Source organism: Rutidosis leptorrhynchoides, chromosome 11 (assembly GCF_046630445.1).
Source record: "Rutidosis leptorrhynchoides isolate AG116_Rl617_1_P2 chromosome 11, CSIRO_AGI_Rlap_v1, whole genome shotgun sequence".
Classification (NCBI taxonomy): domain Eukaryota; kingdom Viridiplantae; phylum Streptophyta; class Magnoliopsida; order Asterales; family Asteraceae; genus Rutidosis; species Rutidosis leptorrhynchoides.
In genome coordinates, this window is record NC_092343.1 from 3,233,594 (window position 1) to 3,259,061 (window position 25,468).

A 25,468-nucleotide genomic window follows, 5' to 3' on the forward strand; every position below is an offset into this window, starting at 1 on the left:
ATTGTCACCAAAATTAAATAGTATATACTAGAGCTGATTTTGAACTAATATATGAATGAACATCTACGCTATGTAAAAATATAGCTTAAAGATGAAAGTTTTAAATGGATCTAATGGTCAAGCAGGTTAAAACTCGCCCAAAGTGTATTTAAAGCATAAAAATAATCTAAATGATTTTGTTCCAAAATTCATTGTTATTTTTGTAATCATATATAATACATTGATTTTGTATAAATGCTATAATTTGATATATCATCCAATAATCATCCGATGGTACTATTCACATTTGTTGAAAAAGGAGCTTTTTGGAATCTATTGTGTCGTGTATTATCTTGCTGAATCAATGATATAGTTGCATTAGAGACGCGAGTACTTTGAAGTGCTTAACTTTTCTGATTGCCGATGCATGGAAACCAACCTTTCGTATCATCTATGCTTTTTTGCGCTACAACATTTGTAGCATGAATGAGACCATATATGCGTTTATGAAGGTTATACTTTCGCTCAAACGATACAGAAGTTCATAGTATATGAATCTTAATGTAGTTAGTCATGCTAATCATTTTTTAGAAATTATCATTAAAAAAATAGTATCTTCTAAAATATGGGGATTGCACCCTAAGTTGAGTGGACCAGTTTAGTTCAATTCGTACAAAGTTTAGAAGACAATGTTTCAAGTATATCATGGATTATGATAGTGAGTTTATATATGTAAATAGTTCATTTAAGGGTGTTTATGAACTCCTCATATATTTGGCATACTATGAGGGCATATATAACTCTACAAGTACTTTAATCAAATTAACATATCATCTCTTTGTTAATTTATAAATTATAAAAGATGTACTGCATAATATATTTTATGGGTACAGTTGTTGGGGCATCCACTATGCGATATTGGGAATAAATAGTGAAAGTAATGTCCCCTAGTTTAAGGACTATATGAACCAAGTTTAGGGCAATCATAAACTTGTTTAGTAAAGTAGGTCTAGATCTAACAAAACCCATGTGGGAGATTCTGTTAACTTTATATGAACTCTAAGATACTTTTAAGTGTCATAAGTCAATTCTAGATATCCATATGCTTTTGCCCATCCCCAGCTGTTGTTTTTGTATTTTATTATGAATGGCAACCCCACCACATCCACAATTCCTCTTTGTACATATATGGTACCTTGAAGTTTCTTGAAATACGGTTTACCACTTTACTTCTCTCGTGTATAAGATCGAGAACAAGTACGTCTCCGCTTCTGCTAATGCAATCTATCACGATTCTCAAAATAATCGATGACAAATCCAAATTTTTGTACATGAAAACATGAGCGTAATAGATACTCCGTATTTGTTAGAAATTGAGTGTAACATGATAATCTAGATTGATTTATGTGTGATTTCTTTATAGAGTATTTTTAACCAATAATTTTTAAGGTTCACGAAAATTTTAAATAGTTCAAGAACTGCAATTTGTGTTTGTTGCAATGAAATCACAAATTAAGGTATTATGTGTGTTTTTTGTGTTTCATATGAAAGCAATCTGGCAATTAAAAAGGTTCAAAATAAAAGTTGTGCCCTTTCAATTTGACAGGAAATACATATTTGATGTTTGGCGGAAAAGATCTTTTGAAAGCAACTTTCAATTTGACGGGAAATACCCGCAGGGGGTGCGGCCCGTTGATCTCACAAAAGGGCGCAACTCTTTTGACCCCCGATATTTATTCAACAACATTTAATTAGCTCATACGTGTACACTTCACATGATCCAAAACTTTTACTGATCATAATTAGATAATACTTGTTTGCATATAAATCGCAACTTATTAAAATGATTGTTAGTTTTTTTTTTTTTTTTTTACCTGGGTATCCAACTTTTTTTGAACCGACTAATCCCAGAGCGACTACCCGCTTTACGAGCAGCCCGGAGTCATTGCAGGCGAACCTCCGTGACCATGAAAGAGAATAACTTTTGTAGTAGCAAGGAATCGAACCCTTGACCTCCACATTGGAAGGTCAGTGTCTTATCATGTCACCACCACCGGTTAAATGATTGTTAGTTGACTTCAAGATCACCATCAATATTTAACTATTTAAGAAACTTTCTAATTCTGGACAAAATCTCAAGTTCACTACTTTCTACACCGAATTCATTCCTTAGAATAACTATTTGTCAATAGTATTCAAGAATTTCGTAATACGAGATTGTACATAAGTAAACTAAACAACCTCTCGTGTTTAGTTAAATGTACTAGGTCTAAGTCAAGAATGCTATAGTTCATACTACTAAGTACTAACCTTTCAAATCAAAAAATGACAAGTGTATAATAGATAAGGGTTCCATTTATGCAAGTGACTAGAACTAATACGAGAACTATAATTACGTGGAAAAGATATTTATTTTTGAATTTGCTATAACAAAAACTAGCTACGTTCAGGTATCTTTTTTTTACGAAGCAAGAAAAAGTTATATAAAACAATGAACACTTTATCAAAACGGTGAAAGCTAAAACATACAAACAAGATAAAACATCGAGCTCAAACATACAATGTACAAACATATCATTTAACTATCTAAATATGAAATAAACACTCCTAGCTCAATATATCCTCTAATTTGAAATAAATCCTACAAGTATGAGATTGGTTATTGTTGTTTAGACATCCACACTCCTGTTAAAGTAAAGTATGAATTATTATTATCTTGAAGCTTAGCCCTAACCGCACTTTAATAACATTTCTTTAATTTGTTTAATTTTGAGATGAGCTAAGAGGTCCCTACATAATGACCTAACATTGCTTTTGGCATTTTATTCTGTCAATCCTTTTCAAACTCCATTATTATATGTAGCTAGGATATACATTGCAATATGGACTTGTATAATCAACATTTTAAAAATATATCACCTGATCTAGTATAGATGTAAAGTAGGAGCATATACTACTTTAAGAACCTAATTTTGACGATACAAACATTTGTGTACTGTTGTAAAATTCCTGAGTCGGAGACTAGTCGACTAGGATTTTGTAAGGACTAATCGACCAAGTCAAATACTAGTCGAACATCAACCAACTTTGACTTTGACTTTGACTTTACTTGATATACTTTGTCTAAATAAATCTGACTTTAATTACTAAATTGTATTTTGGACAACTTTGACCGAATACATCGGTCAAGTCGGAGACTTGTCAGAATACGTCAAAATTCTGACTAATTCCGACTTATCGAGAACTAATCGCCTAGTTGAATGACTTTTGCAACCATGTATGCATGGAAATGTGTAGTTATGCGAAATAGACATCTGTTTTTTTAACGATGGTCAGGAGTCATGAATGAATTAATGAGGGTCATAGCGCTTGATATCGAAAGACATTGAAAAAAGACGTTTGTGTTTTTTAACATCTTAAAGTGTGACCAAATAATGATTTATTTATATTTATATTTTTTTTAACGTTAAAATTTTATAAAGCAATCACCTCGCTAGCTAGACACTAGATGATACAAAAAACAGATGTCTTTTTCGCATAACTACACATTTCCATGCATACATGGTTGCAAAAGTCATCTAACTAGGCGATTAGTTCTTGATAAGTCGGAGTTAGTCAGAATTTTGACGTATTCTGACAAGTCTCCGACTTGACCGATGTAATTAGATACATGACAACCAATGGCATGATACAAAAACATAGATGAAATCTTTTTTTTATGGTACAAGGATAAAACCTAGATAGATAAGTCAAATAAAATAAAATTATAATGAAAAAATTATGCTAGTGTTATAATTCAGTAGGCTTATAACGACCTTTAGTGGCTTGGTTCTTGACTGTAGAAATTTTATGAAGAGTAATTGATAGGTATTGGTTGATGAGTAATTGGAAGAAAGAAAGGATTGGCCAAAAGAAAAATATATGTTTTTTAAGTGTGTGTATTATGTGTTCATAACACACATATATATATACTAAAAAAAAAAAATTACTGTACAATGTTTATAATAATAATAAAATTATAATCCATGACTTATAACACTCCCCCTTGGATGACAATTTTATTATAGAATAACTAGTACTGCCTCGTTAAAAACCTTGCTAAAGAAAACCCATTGGGATAAAACTTTAGCTAAGGGAAAAAGAGTGCAGCATAGAGTTGACTCCCCCTCAAGTAGGCAACGCCTGAGTTGTTACATCTTCTGAACATGCCTCATACCAATATTATGAACGTGTGTTCTGAAAATAGCAGTTGGAAGTGCTTTGGTGAAAAGGTCAGCAGAGTTTTTGCTGGACTGAACATATCTCATTTCAATCTGGTTGTCCTTAATGAGATTTTGAGTGTATGAGAAGAATCTAGGAGGTATGTGTTTTGTTCGGTCACTTTTGATATACCCTTCTTTCATCTGTGCTATGCAAGCTACATTATCTTCATAGATAGTTGTTGGACTTTTATCGCGTTCTAGTCCACAAGAATCAGTAATGAATTGTGTCATTGATCTCAACCAAAAACATTCCCGAGTAGCTTCATGTAATGCAATCACTTCGGCATGATTTGATGATGTTGCAACAAGTGTTTGTTTTTGAGAACGCCATGATATTGCGGTACCTCCATTTAGGAATACATATCCATTTTGAGATTTAGCTTTATGTGGATCAGATAAATAACCTGCATCTGCATAACCAACCAAATCTTGTTTCGATTCGTTAGAATAAAATAATCCTAAATCAGTAGTTCCTCGAAGATATCGAAATATGTGTTTGATCCCATTCCAGTGTCTTTTGGTAGGAGCTGAGCTGAACCTTGCCAACAAATTAACTGCAAAAGAAATGTCAGGTCTTGTACAATTTGTAAGATACATAAGAGCTCCAATTGCACTAAGATATGGTACTTCTGGTCCCAGAATATCTTCATGATCTTCACAGGGACGAAATGGATCAGTGTCAACATTAAGTGATCTAACAACCATAGGAGTACTTAATGGTTTTGCCTTGTCCATATTAAAACGTTTTAAAATCTTTTCAGTATATGTTGTTTGATGTACAAGTAAACCATTAGGCATATGTTCAATTTGTAAACCAAGGCAATACTTAGTTTTTCCGAGATCTTTCATTTCAAATTCTTTCTTTAGAAGTTGAATGGCTTCATGGATCTCTTTATTTGTACCTATGATATTAAGATCATCAACATAAACAGCTATGATCACATATCCGGATGTTGTTTTCTTAATGAAAACACATGGGCAAATAAGATTATTGGTATACCCTTTGCTTATCAGGTAATCACTTAATCGTTTATACCACATGCGACCCGATTGTTTCAACCCATATAAAGACCTTTGTAACTTGATTGAGTACATTTCTTTGGGTTTTGCATTGGTTGCTTCTGATACCTTAAATCCTTCAGGTATCTTCATATATATATCACTATCAAGTGATCCATAAAGATAAGCAGTCACAACATCCATGAGATGCATTTCTAAATTTTTAGAAACTGCCAGGCTGATTAAGTATCTAAAAGTAATTGCATCCATAACAGGAGAATAAGTTTCCTCATAATCAATTCCTGGTCTTTGAGAAAAACCTTGAGCTACAAGTCTAGCTTTATACCTTGTAACTTCATTTTTCTCATTTCTTTTTCGCACAAAAACCCATCTATATCCTACAGGTTTCACATCTTTAGGTGTGAGAATGATAGATCCGAAAACTTTTCTTTTATTGAGTGATTCAAATTCAGCTCGTATTGCTCCTTTCCAATGATCCCAATCATGTCTATTTTGACATTCCATGACAGATTTTGGTTCTGGATCATCATCATCATTCATGATGTCATATGCAACATTATATGAAAATATCTCATCAAGATTTTTCATTTCATTTCGGTTCCATAATATTTTTGAATGTGCGTAATTGATTGAAAATTCCGTATTGACATCATCAATCTCCTCTGCAGAAGGAGTATTGATTTGTAGTTCTTCTTGAACACTTTCTTTTACCTCATTATCAGCTGATTTTCTTTTCCGAGGATTTTTATCTTTGGAACCAATTGGTCTCCCACGTTTCTGGCGTGGCAAAGACTCAAGAATAACATTATTGCCAGTTTTTGAAATTTCAATTCGAGCTGGAGCATTTGCTGCTGGTATATATGATTTAGTCACTCTTTTTGTATCTGTAAATGCATCAGGCAATTTATTTGCAAGTTCTTGCATATGCATTATTTTTTGAACTTCGGTCTCGCATTCTTTTGTGCGAGGATCAAGATACATTAATTGAGGTTCACACCATGAAACATCATTTTCTTTATTTTTTATTTCTCCCCCTAATCTAGGGAATAATGTTTCATTAAAGTGACAATCAGCAAAACGTGCTGTAAAAACATCACCCGTCATGGGTTCAATATATCTTATTATTGAAGATGTTTCATATCCAACATATATTCCCATCCTTCTTTGAGGACCCATTTTAGTGCGTTGTGGTGGTGCGATAGGGACATAAACCGCACAACCAAATGTTCTAAGGTGGGAAATATTTGGCTGATGGCCAAAAGCAAGTTGCAAGGGAGAATATGTATGACTTGCGCTTGGTCTAATGCGAATCAATGATGCAGCATGCAAAATTGCATGGCCCCATACAGATACTGGGAGTTTTGTTTGCATTATCAATGGTCTAGCTATTAGCTGCAATCGTTTAATTAATGATTCAGCTAAACCATTTTGTGTATGCACATGGGCAACGGGATGTTCAACAATAATCCCAATAGACATGCAAAAGTTATTAAATGCTTGAGACGTAAACTCACCGGCATTATCTAGTCTCACCCTTTTAATAGTATAATCAGGGAAATGTGCTCTCAATTTAATAATTTGAGCAAGAAATTTTGCAAATGCCATATTTCGACTTGATAATAGACAAACATGAGACCATCTACTAGATGCGTCTATTAGAACCATAAAATATCTAAATGGTCCACATGGTGGATGAATTGGTCCACATATATCACCTTGAATTCTTTCAAGAAACATTGGTGATTCTTTTTCAACCTTAAGAGGTGATGGTCTTATTATCAACTTTCCAAGTGAGCATGATGTACATGGGATAAGTGCATCATGAGGGATCCTTTGATCCGCCAATGGATGTCCATGTGTATTTTGTATTATTCTTTTCATCATTGTTGATCCTGGGTGGCCTAATCTCTCATGCCACAAATTGATCATTACAGGATCACATGATTTATCTTTAACTACCACATTTACTTCAGCTACATTTATATGTGTATAATGTAAACCGGAATGAAGTCTTGGTAGTTTTTCAATTACACGATTCTTATCAGTGATACTTAAATATTTTTCATTTTCTGTTGTCACTGACTGATAATCATATCCATTTTGGTATATGTCAGAGAAACTTAACAAATTTCTTTTTGACATGGGAGAAAATAAGGCATTATTTATCAGAAAATTCGTACCATTTGGTAACATGAATTTTGCCTTTCCCATTCCTTTTATTAAGTCCACAGGACCTGATATAGTATGTATAGTTCCTTCCGTTGCTTTCAAGTCTGTGAAATATTTTTTAGATTTGAGTATGGTGTGAGTGGCACCACTGTCTGTGTTGGGATTTAACAAGTTTCATAATACTTAAAACCTTTTAATGATCAAATAAAAGCGGAAGCATGTTCATATTATCATTTAAAACTTGTTAATCTTTAACCAATTAAAGTTAAATCCCAATTAGGATCAAGTTGTGAAACATACTTACAAACTACAAGATAGATAAGAGATTATACCTTCTCCAAGCTATGTAGTTGATGATGAAGATGATGATGAAGAATAGAGCTTCAAATGGATGAAACCTCAAGTAGTTATATCCCAAACTTTGCACCAACACCTTAGCTTTTAGTTAGGATTTATTTGACACTTAATATGAGCTTGCATAAACTAGTGAAGAACCCTTTTCTTCCCCTAAACACCCACGGCATACAGCAGCAGCTAGAGAGATTTTTATGCAGTTTTTTTTGATGTATTTTGTGTATATGCATGTGTAGTAGTGACTATGAGTCAATGGACATGTTTTATAGAATGATGCAAAAGCATGGCACACTAAAGAAGGAATCTCTAGCATGTGCACTTGACTCCCAATGCCACTACCAACAAGTTTATAAAAAATTAGTTTTATAAAAGAATTAGTTTTTTTATAAAACCTTTTAATTTTTATAAACTTCCATATATTTATATATATACATTTTATATAAAACCAAATTATATAAAATGTAACATAAATACATTAATTATTTAACCTATAAATAATTAAATCCATAATATATATAAGTTATTCCATAATTTATATATATATATATATGTATACATCAAGTAATATCTCAGAAAACCGTTTTCTAAAGTTCAAGTGTCGCGTATTTAATCAATGATCCAATCGTTAAGATTAAATACGTACAAGGTGTCGGTAAGTTTGTTATTGGGTATGACCCGACTTGGATCATAACACATTAGCCACATTAATTTAATATGTCTCTCGGGCATACGAAGAACCTTCAATCTCCCACTTGCACGAGAAACATAAGAAATTAATGCAAGTGATGGATACCACCTAACGACCGTCCATCACCCCCAATATGTTATGACTTTGTGCCATTCAATAACATCATTCCTTTCGAGTTCCCATCTCAAATATGAATAGGTGAATCTTTTCATTACATCCTTTTGTCCTAGATGTCATGTTAAATCCAAGAGACACAGAGTGATCACTCTCCTTTAGATTTAACTTTATCAGGCCTTAGACATCTGACTCTCAACGAATAAGAGGGACAAATTCCATCTTGAATACATATGTCCTAGACACTACACCTTGTACCATACCTGAAGCCTCCCTTATGAGCTACCTTCTCAGAATAGCGAAGGAAAGAATCAAGGTACGATATTCAGTGAATATCTGAACCCAATATGTATCTCAGGTCAGAGGATACAATGATATTCTCCTTTACTCAAGATTACATGTGATCAACTACAAAGGCTCCATTTAGTAAATCTTGAGGGCGGGTCTTCCAATATTTGTATACTACAAATATCTATGAACCTTGGTTGCAACCTTGCCCCACATTCATCCCGTGAATGTATACCAATCCAAGTTCATAATAGTCTAAACCTCATACTTGCTCCCACAAATGTGATCGACTACGGAATTTAGAATAATTGCTTATTCATGGATAAAATATGCAAAATAGGAACTTAACTCAAAATAAATTAAACCATAATTATATTAATGAGTTTGAACAATTTCGTTCCGTTACAATACTTAAAACAGATCATGACCAATCACTAGAATATCGAAGCCCTAATGCACAAACATGTCCTGCATGTTTTGATCCATGTAAGAGCTTCGTGAGAGGATCCACTATATTAAGATCTGTGTGAACTTTGCGAATACATATCTTTCCCTTTTCAACTTCATCCCTTATGTAGTTGAATCTCCGCTCAATGTGACGGGTCTTTTGATGAGCACGAGGTTCCTTGATTTGTGCAATCGCACCCTCGTTGTCACAAAAGATCTCAAGAGGGTCCTGAATGGAAGGGACTACTCCTAAGTCGTCGATGAATTTCTTCATCCATGCAGCTTCCTGAGCTGCCAATGATGCGGCGATGTACTCCGACTCTGTAGTGGATAAAGCAACAACATCCTGTTTTGAACTCTTCCAAGAGACTGCACCTCCATTTAACGTGAAGACATAACCGGATTGTGATCGAGAATCATCTCGATCAGTTTGGAAACTCGCGTCCACGTAACCTTTTACAGCGAGTTCCTCCTCACCAGACCCATATATTAGAAACATATCCTTAGTCCTCCTAAGGTATTTCAATATACTTTTAACAGCAATCCAATGACTGTTTCTTGGGTTATTCTGGTATCTGCTTGTCAGGCTAAGAGCGCATGACACATCCGGTCTAGTACATATCATTGCATACATGATTGACCCAATGGCAGACGCATATGGGACTTTCTTCATTCTCTCTTGTTCATCTTTCGTGGTGGGGCACTGAGATGAACTAAGGAGTGTTCCTCTTTGAATAGGTACCAAACCTTTCTTAGAGTTCTCCATCTTGAACCTTTTCAAGATCTTTTCAATGTATGCACTTTGATTCAAACCTATCAGTTTCTTGGATCTATCCCTGTAGATCCCAATCCCCAAAACGTATTGTGCTTCTCCAAGATCCTTAATGGAGAAGCATTTACTTAGCCAAGTTTTAACTCTTTGCATTGCCGGAATATCATTTCCAAATAACAATATATCATCCACATATAGTACAAGGAACATGATAGTGCTCCCACTAGCTTTCTTATATACACAAGCTTCATCACCATTTTTAATGAAGCCAAATTTCACGGCTTCCTCATTAAAACGATGATTCCACATTCTAGATGCTTGTTTCAATCCGTAGATTGACTTCTTTAACTTGCATACCTTTTTAGGATATTTCGGATCAACAAAACCTTCAGGCTGAACCATATAGACATCTTCCACAAGATATCCATTTAGGAAAGCGGTCTTGACATCCATTTGCCATATTTCATAATCATAATGAGCAGCAATGGCAAGTAATATCCTAATAGACTTTAGCATTGCCACAGGCGAAAAAGTTTCATCATAGTCAACCCCTTGAGTTTGAGTGAAACCTTTTGCTACAAGTCTAGCTTTATATGTATCCAAGTTTCCATATATGTCGGTTTTCATCTTGAAAAGACATTTACAATCAACTAGCCTTGAGCCAGTAGGTTGTTCAACAAGTTCCCAAACTTGGTTGTCATACATGGATTGCATCTCAGCGTTCATGGCTTCCTGCCATTTATCTTTATCAATCCTTGATAAAGCATCTTGGTAGTTTATTGGTTCATCCAAATCAACCGTATAGCAACCATCCACGAGAAAACCATATCTCTCAGGAGGATTACTAATCCTACTAGATCTTCGAACGTCTTGTGTACTTTGATCATCCACTTGATCATTTTCAACATCCTCATGTTGAGTACTAGTGTCAACCATTTGTGTATCATCAACTTGATCTTGAACCTCTTCAAGATCTATCTTCCTTTCACTTTTGCCTTCCATTAGGAACTTAGTTTCAAGGAATTCAGCCTTCCGAGCAACAAATACATTCTGCTCGGAAGGATCATAGAAATAGTATCCCATATCATCCTTGGGATATCCTATGAAGATACACTTCGTGGATCGAGCATTCAACTTATTAGGGACGTAACGCTTAGGGTAAGCTTCACATCCCCATACCTTTAAGTATGATAGAGATGGAGGTTTTCCAAACCACATCTCATGAGGTGTTCGTTCCACTTTCTTGGTTGGGGCCATATTTAAAATACGAGCCACTGAGCATAGACAATAACCCCAAAATGATAGAGGTAACGAGCTTCTTGCCATCATAGATCGAACCATATCCATTAGGGTTCGGTTCCTCCTTTCAGAAACTCCATTAAGTTGGGGTGTTCCGGGTGGAGTAAGTTGTGAGATGATCCCACAACTCCTAAGATGATCTTGGAAGGCATCGCTTAGGTATTCACCTCCTCTATCGGTACGAAGTACCTTAATTGTCTTATTGAGTTGATTTTGTACTTCGTTTTGATATTCTTTGAATGCTTCAAAAGTTTCATCCTTATGTCTTAACAAGTAGACATATCCGAAACGACTAAAGTCATCAATGAAAGTAACAAAGTATCTTTCACCATTCCTTGTCATGGGCTTAAAGGGTCCACATACATCCGAATGTATTAATCCCAATAAGTCCTTAGCCCTTTCATAGGTCCCTTTGAAAGGTGCTTTAGTCATTTTGCCTTGTAAACAAGATTCACATACATCAAACGAATCCATTTCATTTGATTTCAAAAGTCCATTCTTTTGAAGTGTATGCATTCGGTTCTTGTTTATGTGACCAAGGCGACAATGCCATAAGTAGGAATCACTCAAATCCCTTTTGAGTTTCTTGGTGCTTGTATGGTACATTGAGCTACTAGATGATGTGTCATCATGAACCAATTCATAAATTCCATTTGAAGGCGAAGCCTTGAAATAGAACACATTATCTAAACAAACATGGATATCATCATTAATAAAATTAACATTAAAACCACATTGTTTCAAACGAGAAATAGAAATAATGTTTCTACACAAATCCGGAGCATACAAAACATTTTATAAAATAAGTTCCAATCCGCTTGGAAGCTTCAAAACAAAATCTCCTTGAGCTTTAACATGCACCTTTGCACCATTGCCCATATAGAGACTCGATGTTCCCGCCATATGATCACTTCTTTTGAACCCCTGCAAAGAATTGCAAATATGAGTTCCACATCCCGTGTCTAATACCCATGTATTAGAAGAAGTAATATTAAGCTCAATATATACCATATATATATTACCTGAGGTTTGCCCCGCATCCCTCTTGTCCTTCAACTCCTTAAGATAGACCGGGCAATTTCGCTTCCAGTGACCCATTTCACCGCAACCGAAACACGGGTCTTCTTTGGGGTTTGCCTTCTCGGTGACCTTTTGCTTCTTGGCCTTGTTGATGGTTGGGGTAACCATCTTCCCCTTCCCTTTGCCTTGATAGGCGGGTCCTTTTCTCTTAGCCACCTTTGGCTTAGAGGTGTTACCTTTGGACCCACCTTGATCGATTGCTAACACGGGTAAAGCCCTTTTACCCATGCTAGTTTCCGCCGTTCTAAGCATACCGTGAAGCTCACCTATGCTCTTATCCATCCCATTCATATTGTAATTAATTACAAATTGATCAAACCTTTTTGATAGGGAATTAAGGATAAGATCGGTGGCTAACTCATTTGATATGTTTAGGTTAAGACGGTTAGCACGATCAATAAGGCTCTTCATTTTGAGGACATAAGAGGAGACGGATTGGGTGTCATCCATACGACATGCATGTAGCGCTCGAACCGTTTCGAAGCGCTCGACACGTGCTTGTTGAAGGAACATCTCCTTCAATTGCGTAATCATGTCATATGCACTATGATGTTCGAAATCCTTTTGGAGTTCGGGTATCATAGTCCCAAGCATTAGACAAGCGACTTGCACCGAATCGGCGCAATACTTGTCATAATAAGCCATGCCCTCTATATCTTCCTCATCCGGTTGGTCGGGAATAGGGTCCTCCAACACATACGCTTTGTCCTCAAGTTTGAGGACAATCCTAAGATTACGGAACCAATCCATAAAGTTCGTATGGTTGAGTTTGTCTTTCTCGAGGAGAGACCTTAATGATAGGTTGTTTAGGTTAAGTGGTGCATTTTGCATGTTGTTGTTATTTTCGGCCATCTACAAAATTTAACAAAGTTCATTTTAGTATCGATTTTAAATTTAATAAACAACACCCTTTTATAATTAATTGTTTTATTAAATATTAGAATCCAACGGTAAATCAAATTTCGGTTAGGTGACCTTTATCCCGTTATTTGATTTAACTAGGTAGTCATTTATATGACAATTGCAATCCTTTTGCAACTTCTAAATTATGGGATCATGCAATCCTTTTGCATGGCATATTTATCCCATCAACGCCTATTTGTTCCTCATGCTTCGGTGACCCTAAGTTCATGATTTTCAAATCAAGTCGTCCTACTTGTGTAAACTTGTAAAATTAACATACAAGTGGTTAGGTGACCTTTATCCCACAAGCATGCGAATTTTACCTTAACCATATTAGTTAGTTCATAATGGTTAGGTGACCTTTATTCCATTATGAGTTCACTACTATGTTCAAGTGTTCCTACAAAAGGATGGCGTTTAACTTGTTTGCCTAGTTTTAGTTAAGGGATTTTAAGTTTTCATAAATTCTAGTTTAAGAAAACATTTGCCATACACCAACATGCATTTGGTGTATAGTTCATTATGAAAAGTCAATTTCATGTCTATAAACCATTTTATATATATGATCCTAATCATGATCTTAATAACCGTTTATTAATGTCCTTTTAGCCATTTTTAATTCAACCAATTAAATTGTCGTTTTGCATGTCGTTAATTAATGTATAATTTAACCAATTAAATTTCCATTTTGCTTGTTGTTAACTTGTGTGATTAACTTGTAGCATACAAACATACAATCCACAATCATACAATAAACAACCATGCATGCAAAACAAATATGTTCACAATCAAGCCATTTTGGTAGACATTTGTTTAGCCGAAAACAAATGCCACCGGATAAGGGGTAATTACACAAAGTAGGAGATTTCAAATCTCCCACTTAACCTTGCATCCAAATGCTTCTTCATGTGTTCTTCAAGTCTTCATCATTCTTCATCATTTTACAAAATATATCCTAATACATTTTGTCTAAAAAATGAAATTACAACCTAATCTATTTTACATACCAAATATAAAATAAATTACATAACCAAATGAATTATTACATGCCAAATGAATAAATATTATTACAAACCAATTGAATAAATATCAATCAACCATGCATGCAACCAAACACAAGGTCAAGGCTTAGATTGTGAACTTTAACTACATAAGAGATAGGCAATACAGAATCACAAGTGATTGGCAGTACAGAATCACAAGTGATTGTCAGTACAGAATCACAAGTGATTGGCAGTACAGAATCACAAGTGATTGGCAGTACAGAATCACAAGTGATTGGCAGTACAGAATCACAAGTGATTTTGGCCAAAATGACAAACCACCCAAAACCAAAAATTTTACATTCTACTTCATGCATGTTCATAGAATGCAAAATTATAGTGGGTTTAATAACCATCTCGAAGCATATTTCAACAACTTCGGCTCTAGATACCATTGTTGGGATTTAACAAGTTTCATAATACTTAAAACCTTTTAATGATCAAATAAAAGCGGAAGCATGTTCATATTATCATTTAAAACTTGTTAATCTTTAACCAATTAAAGTTAAATCCCAATTAGGATCAAGTTGTGAAACATACTTACAAACTACAAGATAGATAAGAGATTATACCTTCTCCAAGCTATGTAGTTGATGATGAAGATGATGATGAAGAATAGAGCTTCAAATGGATGAAACCTCAAGTAGTTATACCCCAAACTTTGCACCAACACCTTAGCTTTTAGTTAGGATTTATTTGACACTTAATATGAGCTTGCATAAACTAGTGAAGAACCCTTTTCTTCCCCTAAACACCCACGGCATACAGCAGCAGCTAGAGAGATTTTTATGCAGTTTTTTTTGATGTATTTTGTGTATATGCATGTGTAGTAGTGACTATGAGTCAATGGACATGTTTTATAGAATGATGCAAAAGCATGGCACACTAAAGAAGGAATCTCTAGCATGTGCACTTGACTCCCAATGCCACTACCAACAAGTTTATAAAAAATTAGTTTTATAAAAGAATTAGTTTTTTTATAAAACCTTTTAATTTTTATAAAATTCCATATATTTATATATATACATTTTATATAAAACCAAATTATATAAAATGTAACATAAATACATTAATTATTTAACCTATAAATAATTAAATCCATAATATATATAAGTTATTCCATAATTTATATATATATATATATATATGTATACATCAAGTAATATCTCAGAAAACCGTTTTCTAAAGTTCAAGTGTCGCGTATTTAATCAATGATCCAATCGTTAAGATTAAATACGTACAAGGTGTCGGTAAGTTTGTTATTGGGTATGACCCGACTTGGATCATAACACATTAGCCACATTAATTTAATATGTCTCTCGGGCATACGAAGAACCTTCAGTCTGCAATACAAATATCTCCACCATTTGACTGATTTTTTACTCCAGCAGTATACATCATGAATTTCAAAAAAAAATATGAGAAACAAATAATGAGTACATAATTCATCAATATATTACATTCAAAACATGTTACAAACGATAGCACATAATAAGAAAATATGTAGTAAACTAGATATGGTGTAGATTGAAAATCTACAACCATTTATTTAACGAGCATATAATAGGATATCTATATATATATATATATATATAGATATTAGAAATTTATTCATTAAAGTAGTCACAAGTTGGCTCAGTGATTTTTGTATCAAGGTCATCCACAAGATTTGATTCTTTTCCTTTTCCCTTTAGGGATTCTTGATACCGATTAACAGAATGCTGATTTGTTCGGCAGTTTTTAGACCAGTGGCCAATTTTACCACATCGGTAACAAGAATCTTCAACATTCTTTGAAGAGCCTTCTTCAACATTGTGATTTATGGGATTGTATGGTGTTTGGATTTTATAATTTTGTGGATTATTATTTCTTTGTCCACGACCACGACCACCACGACCACGACCACCACCACGACCATTACCATAAGGGTGATTTCGAACATAGTTATGATTTTTATTATTGTTATGGTAATTTCCATGATGATGGTTTTGGCCAATATGGCTACGACCTTGTCCACGCCCTCGTCCATGTGCATTTCTTCTTTTATTATTATTATTGTTAATAGCATTAGCTTCAGGAAATGCTAGCGCACCGGTAGGACGAGATTCTTGATTTTTCATCAGTAGTTCTTTATTAACTTCTGCAACTAAGAGATAAGTTTGAAGTTTTGAAAAAGTTTTATAATTCTGCAATCTTAAATTTTCTTGCACAGTTATGTTTGCAGAATGCATTGTGGAGAAAGTTTTCTCCATCATATCAGCATCACTTATTTCTTGACCACAGAATTGAAGCTTTGAACGGATCTTGAACATGGCCGAGCTGTATTCACTTACCTTTTTGAAATCTTGGAACCTTAGATTTCTCCATTCTTCCCTCGCAGCCGGGAGTAATATTTCCTTTTGATTATCGAATCTACTCTTGATACTTTCCCATAAAACATGTGGATCTTTGATAGTGAGAAACATATGTTTTAAGGTGGTATCAATATGTTTGCGAATAAAAGCAATTGATTTTAATTTATCTTGATCGGAACAAGTATTATTTTCTTTTAAAGTTTCTAGAATACCCAATGATCCAAGATTTATTTCTACGTCCATAACCCATGATGTGTAGTTTGTTCCCGATACGTCTAAGGCATCAAACTCAAGCTTTGATAAGTTTGACATTTTCTATTTTCAGAAAGATGAACAACATAAATCATAATCATAATCATAATAATTTTTTTTTATAGATAAATAACAACATGAAATTAGAATTAGTTTAGATTCATAAGTAGCAAACAAAGGAATAATGGTATGATTACAAATAATAAAATCATAAGGGAATATAGGTTCATATTATATTATTAATGATATTATTATATATTATTATAATATATTTTTCTTATTTTAACCTTTAAGATTTACTTTTAATAAAAATACAAACTACTTTTTTTATTTTGACTTTTAAGATAAACTTTTAATAAAAATGCAAACTACTTTTTCTATTTTAACTTTTAAGATTTACTTTTAATAAAAATACAAACTACTTTTTCTATTTTAACTTTTAAGATTATAAATTTAAGAATAAACATTAGTATGCATGAAATGAATAATGATTAATTGCATAAGTAATCATAAATGTTAGATAACATATAAAGACCCCATCGTATTCGTATTGATCGGAATTAATCTCGACCCATGGTACCGTGTTGTCAAATGACGTGTTGCGTACATAAAGTACCGTGTTGTCAAATGACGTGTTGCGTACAATCATGAGGTCTTATTAACATAAATATAAATGTTAGTGAAGTTAATAAGAGTTAGATTACAGAAAATATAATTCATGCGGTATAACCGACCATATATAACTTAAATAACATAAATATAAATGTTAGTGAACATAATTGTAAATGTTAGTATACATAAATAAATGTTAGATAACATAAATGTAAATGTTAGTATACATAAATAAATGTTAGATAACATAAATGTAAATTAGGCGACAGTGTCAACCATATATCATTTAGGTGGTATAACCGACCATATATTAGTTAGGTGGCAGAGCCAACCATTTTTAGTATAAATGTTGAGATAATCGTGCTGATAACGTGTTATAATTCAGTAGGCTTATAACTACCTTTAGTGGCTTGGTTCTTGACTGTAGAAATTTTATGAAGAGTAATTGATAGTTATTGGTTGATGAGTAATTGGAAGAAAGAAAGGATTGGCCAAAAAAAAAATATATGTTTTTTAAGTGTGTGTATTATGTGTTCATAACACACATATATATATACTAAAAAAAAATTACTGTACAATGTTTATAATAATAATAAAATTATAATCCATGACTTATAACAGCTAGTAACATATAATATTAAATTAAATATATCGGTCCACTTGACCCATAGTTATACAATCGCTTTCGCACTTACATATTCACATGACTATACATGAAAAATCTAATGAATTCGAAAGTGACACACAATTATTGTATGGTATCATCTGTTTAAGTTTATAACCAGTAATGTCAAATACGTAGTAGTTGATATGATATCTTCTCAATCTTAATCTCGTTATTATTGAAATTGGCTAATTAATTTATATTTATATTTTTGTATAAAAAGTAAATAAAAACAAGATCCACCTCGAACACACACACACACCATTCTTCTTGTACTTCTCTCTCATCAAAGCTCGAATCTTTCTAAGATTGAGACATTATTAGAAACAAATAAACACTCTGATCCATATTATCATCATCATCATCATCATCATCAAGAAACAAATTGTCTTAATTCATATGTAAAATTCATTCCCAAATATTTGCCAATCAATCAATCATTTTTCATTCCATAACCAAAAAATGAGAGAAATTGATGATGGTGAATCAAATTGGTTTTCAAAATGGGAAGATGAACTCCCATCCCCACAAGACCTTACCCCTTTATCTCAAACCCTAATCACCCCTCATCTTGCTATTGCTTTTAACATTCATAATCCAAATATTAACAACCATAATCATAACAACCAACTACCACATAACAGCCAACAACCACCAATTTCAAATTCAAGTGAATTTGTTAATTCACCTGAACTTATTACTACAGGTGGTGGTAGTGGTGGTGATGAACCAGCAAGAACCTTGAAAAGACCGAGACTTGTGTGGACCCCACAACTCCATAAAAGGTTTGTTGATTCTGTTGCTCATTTAGGTATTAAAAGTGCTGTTCCTAAAACTATAATGCAACTTATGAGTGTTGATGGCCTAACTAGAGAGAATGTAGCTAGTCATTTGCAAAAATACAGACTTTATTTAAAAAGAATGCAGGGTCTTTCTTCCGGGTCAGGATCTGATCCAGCTACCGATCATTTATTCGCCAGTTCTCCGGTCCCTGCTCATTTTTTGCATCCGGGTCGGGCCAGGCCCGATCATTATGTACCTTACGTACCCGTAACGGCTCAGCAGATGGTTTCTGTGCCTGGTGTAGGACATCATCATGGTCAGTTGCAGCCTAGGTATGGGCAAATCGATCATTTTGGGTCACCGAGAAACGGGCAGTTTGAGCATTCGTTTTTGAACAGGCAAAGTCAACAGCAGCAACAAGTGATTCATAGGGTAGGGACACCATTGAATAATAATAATAATAATAATAACAATTCTGGGGTGTCTTATGTTAATGATCTTGAATCTGCAAATGGTAGAAAGGTTTTGACTTTGTTTCCAACCGGAGATGATTAATATTTCGGTAATTCACTTACTAATAGTATCATTGCTTTTAATGCTATTTGGTTCTTTTCGCTTCATTTAGGTGTCTAGAGATTAAAGAGGTGTTTGAATGTGCGTTTTGATATTGATTTGTAATTGTTGAAAAGTAGTAAGAAGTAGAATTCGACTATCTGTTATGTTAATAGTACTTGGATGTATTTATGCTACTTGAAGCTGTAATACTTTGCATTAGTTGACCCCTAGATAATCTGATAATCATAAGCTCGGTGCTTTATTTAAATTTTAGAAAGTTATGATTGTGATCAGATCATCTCAAACTGTTATCTTGTATTTCTGTTACTTACTACAAACTAGATGCTAAGATTGATCAATTCGTTCGTGTTGATTTAAATTGGAAATTAATGATAATAGGTGTGATGGTGAAGGCAAAATGCTGATATATTAAGCTCAAGCATGAGGGCTGACAACAAGAAGAAACGGTGAGAATGTTCACAGGTTCTACAAAACGGAGCGTGTATTAGCAATGGTAAATTTCATACTAAGTGGTCGGTAAATTATGTTTCTATTCTGTAAGCCTTTTACTTGTTATGTTAATTAGTTTAGATGTGTAAAGCATAAGATCTGTTGTGGTTAGTATGTAAATTGTGAGTTTCTGATAAACTTCAAACCTTGTTATATTGGTGGATCATTTCAAGAGATGGTAACCATTATTCTAGTTTAATAAGTTCCAAGTTTTTGATGTATTTCTTATTTATATATAACCGTTTTGATCTTTATTAAATAATGTTTATATACTTTTCAAACCATAATCCATTCAAACTTCTTCCCAATTTAAAAGTAAAAAGAATTTTATATTATAAAAAAAAAATCATATATTCATATCGAACCATCTTCAAGCCTAAGATGGAAAACCCAATATAAAAACACAGTAAACGACACCGCAAAGCACATACAGTGCCTAGTAAAAAGTAGGATATAATATGCAATTCTACTATAGTACAAGGGACCAATTTATAACTTTTCTATATGTACCTAACCTCAGCACAAAAATCAATATAACTCACACTTTCATTCAATCGACAAAAAGGTAGTAGTATTATTCATATTTCCTTTTACAAACATCATGTACTTTGTATGTTTTGTGCGATTAAGTTCATCTTTTGTACTAAATTTTAGCTTGTTCTGAAATTTGTACGAGACTTCTTGTTTTGTGTAATATTTGAGTTTTCTGCAATAATTATATTTTTGTGCTAAATATTACTCCATATTCTATGCAAAATGTTGCCTGCTAGGCTTTATCAAGATTTTATGAAATTTGCATTTGGATATTTGGTAATGATTCTCAATGTCTATAAATTTTGACTTTGCAACCAATAAAGAACCACCCAGTTATTAGGTTAAAAAAATAATAATAAAACATATAAACAAATTTCTTTTTTTTTTTTTGAACGGCAAGCTTGCATCGGTGTATCATTTATTTCAACGACACTCATCATTTGCACACACACGCATTCGGGAGGAAACCCGAATCGCATTACAGGAACCCGATCCTTAAACCATCCCGAGGGATAGGCGGACCGGGTTTGAATCCTGAATGGATCCGGGAAAAAACCCCTGGGGTCAATCTAGATATCCATATTTCAGGCAGATTAATTAATAGGATGGGCAGAGCGAAGCTCGAACCCATGACCTAACCCCCAACCCCAACACACATGGTGAAGGGGATGCCATTGAACCAATGTTTCGTTGGCAACATATAAACAACTTTACCTAGATTATAGAGGTGTAACATCCCTCCTTACCACGACCACAATATTGAGCACGCTTAACTGCAGAGTTTTGACGGGATCCGCTGTTCTTGTAGCCTCAAGACGCGTTGTGTCTAGTATGGATGAGAGTTAACTTATAAGAGATCCAAACTTACAAATTCTATCCAATGTGGGATGGGTTATTACACAGGGTAAATAAAGACGGGATTTGAGATAGTAAACTAATAATGTATTGAAAAGTTAAATCAAACAAAAGTTTTTGAATAGTACCACAAGTAATAACGAGATAAATTCCTAATACAAAACAAAATCGATGTTGTTCCAGCTTCCAATTCAATGTGGTCTATCTTTCAGCTCCATCTCGAGCCTAATGGTTTTGGGAGTAATCAAAACTCAGGGGTTGCTGACAGAATGGTGCCTGCTAAACCAGTCAACTACTTAAATGAGCCAGAATGTAAATGCCCACTTTTATTTGTAGATTGTTATTATGTTATATAAGAAAGTAAAATTAATGAATGATTCACGATGAATACCTGGAAAACGGTATGTCTAAACTGATCATATGGATGGGTATACATCATGGAATGAGTTGGCCATTGCATATAGACACCATCCCTTGATATGTTGTTGTGATTCACACCCATGACACCACCATATGGATTCATAGTCGGACTCCTATACCCATGAAGTGCTGCTTGAGGGTTTGGAATTTGAGCCAGGTGCGGGTGTGGTACTATAGAATCATATTGGACACATGGAGCTTGAAACTTTGGCAAAGTCAAAGGCAACACGTTAAACCCTTGACTCACAGGAACATTCCTCACATACCTGCACGTTAATTTAACAATTTCATATTATAATGATGCTTAACAAAGAAGACAAGAATTATCAGTAGAGACAGTAAATTAGTAAGTTGCGGTTACACCTCATGGCATACGTAAGATTGTTTATTATAAAATGGTCGATCTGTTATAAATTTATAATCATCGAGCAAAATAAATAATGACTGATATAAGTCAAACAAAACCCAAGTGTAATTGTAAAACATACAATGTACCTAATCACTTTACTAAAACAACACATTACAAATATTATGATAACCACAATAATTAGTTATACAACATAATAATTTTGACATGCCTACGTCTCAAAGTTTGATGTAAAGTTACCAAAAGTGTTTTTTGAAAAGTTAAAGGCTTTAAAATGGCTGTATTCCATAAACTAAAAATGTGATTGTGATATGAATAGTTTATAGAAAAGATAACATATATATTTGTAATTCACTTCAACCCAATTAGCCAAACCATTTCAAACAGCACTTGTAAGACTGCTTCAGCCAAACCTGGTTGGCCCGTTACCAACCCACCCATTTGCCACATTTAGAGTGCATAAAACAAAATGTACTTGACTTTAGTGTAACAGATACATACCTTTTATAACTCCGATCATAATCCGGGTCAGTTAGATCCTTCTCCCTGTCCCTAAGAATGGCTACACAAGACGTATTTCCATTACCATTTCCATCTCGGCTCAAACTTGTTTCCAATTCAATAGTAGGCTGTTTATACCCTTCATTTTCATCGATACACAAGTTCTTAACGTCTGAATTGGTCCTCGATGGTGTACCCTCGGACTGAGGACTACCAGGAGCACTAAAAATACGAGCCCTTGCCTTATCATAATCCTCCATTCGTTCCTCAACTGTTCGTACCGAGTTACATTTCATACCAAGATTTGTTCCATCAGAAGATAACTTTGGTCTAGGTTTTAAAACAACCTTCACATGCTCATGTTTCTCATTTTCAGACAGTTTAGTTGGTATATCTGATAAACAAATTGCAGGGAATTTTGTTTCTGCTAATTTTCTGACCAATATTCGAGTCCCTTGACCATCTGAAAAGGTATCAAGAACCATTGTTTGAAGACCATAGTGTTGAGCAACACGATGGGCTGCAAGACGAAGATAGGAAGTCGGGAAATGTTGAAATTCAAATTGTTGTTGTTCAGAGTTCTGAATAAATTTCTGAATATCAAGTTCCATACGCAAAACTGATAAAAAAAAATGCTGATATTAAATTTTGGAACAAACTAAAAATGGGTTGAAATGTAAGATTTCAATATGTAATAAAATTATAAGAACATGTATTTAAAAGTTTCCATTCATAGCCAAGGCTGCTACACCAGAAAACTATACAAATATATACATATTCCATAAACTAAACGTCACATGATAGCACAAATAAAACGATATGTGCGAGCCCTAGGACTCCTAAAAATTATCTTAATTAGATTACAATCAAATGCTTTAAAGGACACACATGCACAAAAGAGAAAGTCAGTCATTGCATATTTGCATAATCAACAAGATAAATGAAGAAGAGCATGAAACCAATTAAACCTCTAAAAGAGAAACCATTCCCTAATTCAAACGTTAATCATTGACGAAATACTATAAACAAATGATTTAACAATTCATAGTGAAATGTCTTCTTTTTATATGATCTAATATTGGAAGAGAGTAAGAAATATCGGGTAAACGGAAAGGTTTTTCCTGTTTACGGGAGCGTTTTTACTCAGATGTAACTCACCGAGTTATCCCATAACCGTTTCCGACCTTATTCCCTGTCCACCCAGGAATGTTAGTACAAATGGTAGTACTAATGCATCATCTGAAAGTGCTCACTCTAATGGGAATGTAATCTATCTATTCTATAATAATAATAATTATCCAATTTATATAACAGTGCAAAATTACACCAAAACTTACAAAGTCAATATGCATAAAGCTACTTAATTTACAATCATAGATATGTAAAGTCTGAAGCATAATCTCAAATATCCATTACACAGGATCTGGCTCTAAGCTTAACAGCATAATTGCATAAATTAACCCAATCCAGCAAATCAACACGATAACAATAAACCAAATAAATCAACAAATTCACCAATGTAATAATAACAAAAAATAGGGACATTTCGAGATAACTAATAAAATTAGGGCAAAATTGAGATACTAACTAGTGAGACGATGACGTGGATTCTGCAGCGCTTCAACCAAAAACGGATCTGCTAAATCCATACATGTAGTTGTTGTAACTGATGCAACTGAATTTGGGTGTTCCATTTTCTTTTTCAATTTTCTAAATTTTCTTACCCCAAAATTAAATCGATCTAACAATTAAATCTCTAATAATAAACCTAAACCTAAATATATAGTATATAATAAAATAATACAAATATGATAAGTGTTTCACCAAAAAATAGGAGAAACAAAGAATCTTCTTCTATTCTGTAAAACCTTTTTCCTTGTTAATATTATTATTACATCATCGTTAGAGAAGATATAACCCTAATTAAAATGGGGAAGAAGATTTGAAGAAAATAGAAGAAGAAACTTTTAGAGAGAGAAACACAGAATCGGTTTGGATTGATTGATTGTTGATAAGGGTTAAATGGTTAATAGATAGTCTTATTTTATTATTTATATATTAAATACTATCTAGTTTTCTAACTCTCGCTTCGCGACGGAGTTTAGTTTACAATTTATTTTGTCTTTAGTTTGTAAAATTATTTCGTGGCTAACGATGATGTCGTTGAAGCGCAACTCGATTCGAACTAAAAGGTATAACCCCTTAAAGATTTAAATATTACTTTAAATTAACAATATATGTGCATCTCCGCGTTTCTCTATGAAATTGTCGACTTTTAAAAATTTATTGCAAAATCAACGTGTATGAAAAGTACCCCAAATATTTAGCGTTTTTTAAAAAAAGAGTCCGTTTTGCGTATAGTTAGTGACATTGTGTTCCTAAAATTATTTCGAGTTTAACGATGGTGTCGGAAAAATTTAACTCGTTGCGAGCGAGAAGATATGACCCGTTGAATATTTGGGTGGAGTTTATTTAAGATTTTTTATAAAAATGGTTATGTGACACTTTACCCCATGTTTGGGGGTCGATTTGAATTTGTGAAAAAAGTGTGAGAAGCTTTGTTGGTGTAATGAAATTTAGTTAAAAGTAAAAAAAAAATAAAAGAACGAAAATGCACCTAATTACTATTCATAAGTATTAAAT

At 33.7% G+C, this 25,468-nt stretch overlaps 2 protein-coding genes across 4 annotated transcripts; one reads left to right on the plus strand and one right to left on the minus strand.

Moving 5' to 3' along the window:
- Positions 1 to 18,547: 18,547 nt before the first annotated feature.
- On the plus strand, positions 18,548 to 20,343 carry LOC139876972 (transcription factor MYBC1-like). Its single transcript, XM_071864379.1, has 2 exons — positions 18,548 to 19,645; positions 20,038 to 20,343. Exon 1 carries the CDS (start codon positions 18,763 to 18,765, stop codon positions 19,636 to 19,638), a length of 876 nt encoding a protein of 291 aa, XP_071720480.1. The 5' UTR covers positions 18,548 to 18,762; the 3' UTR covers positions 19,639 to 19,645; positions 20,038 to 20,343.
- A 1,259-nt stretch (positions 20,344 to 21,602) lies between these two features.
- LOC139876670 (uncharacterized) lies at positions 21,603 to 24,824 on the minus strand. Of its 3 annotated transcripts, none has more exons than XM_071864032.1 (4): positions 24,414 to 24,824; positions 22,826 to 23,444; positions 21,929 to 22,223; positions 21,603 to 21,829 (listed from the first exon to the last, which is right to left on the minus strand). In XM_071864032.1, exons 1-4 carry the CDS (start codon positions 24,517 to 24,519, stop codon positions 21,782 to 21,784), a joined length of 1,068 nt encoding a protein of 355 aa, XP_071720133.1. In that variant the 5' UTR covers positions 24,520 to 24,824; the 3' UTR covers positions 21,603 to 21,781. The 3 variants fall into 3 exon arrangements, with proteins under 3 accessions (XP_071720133.1, XP_071720131.1, XP_071720132.1); XM_071864030.1 differs by having other exon boundaries at positions 21,603 to 21,816; positions 24,414 to 24,823; XM_071864031.1 differs by having other exon boundaries at positions 21,603 to 21,813; positions 24,414 to 24,822.
- Positions 24,825 to 25,468: the final 644 nt, after the last annotated feature.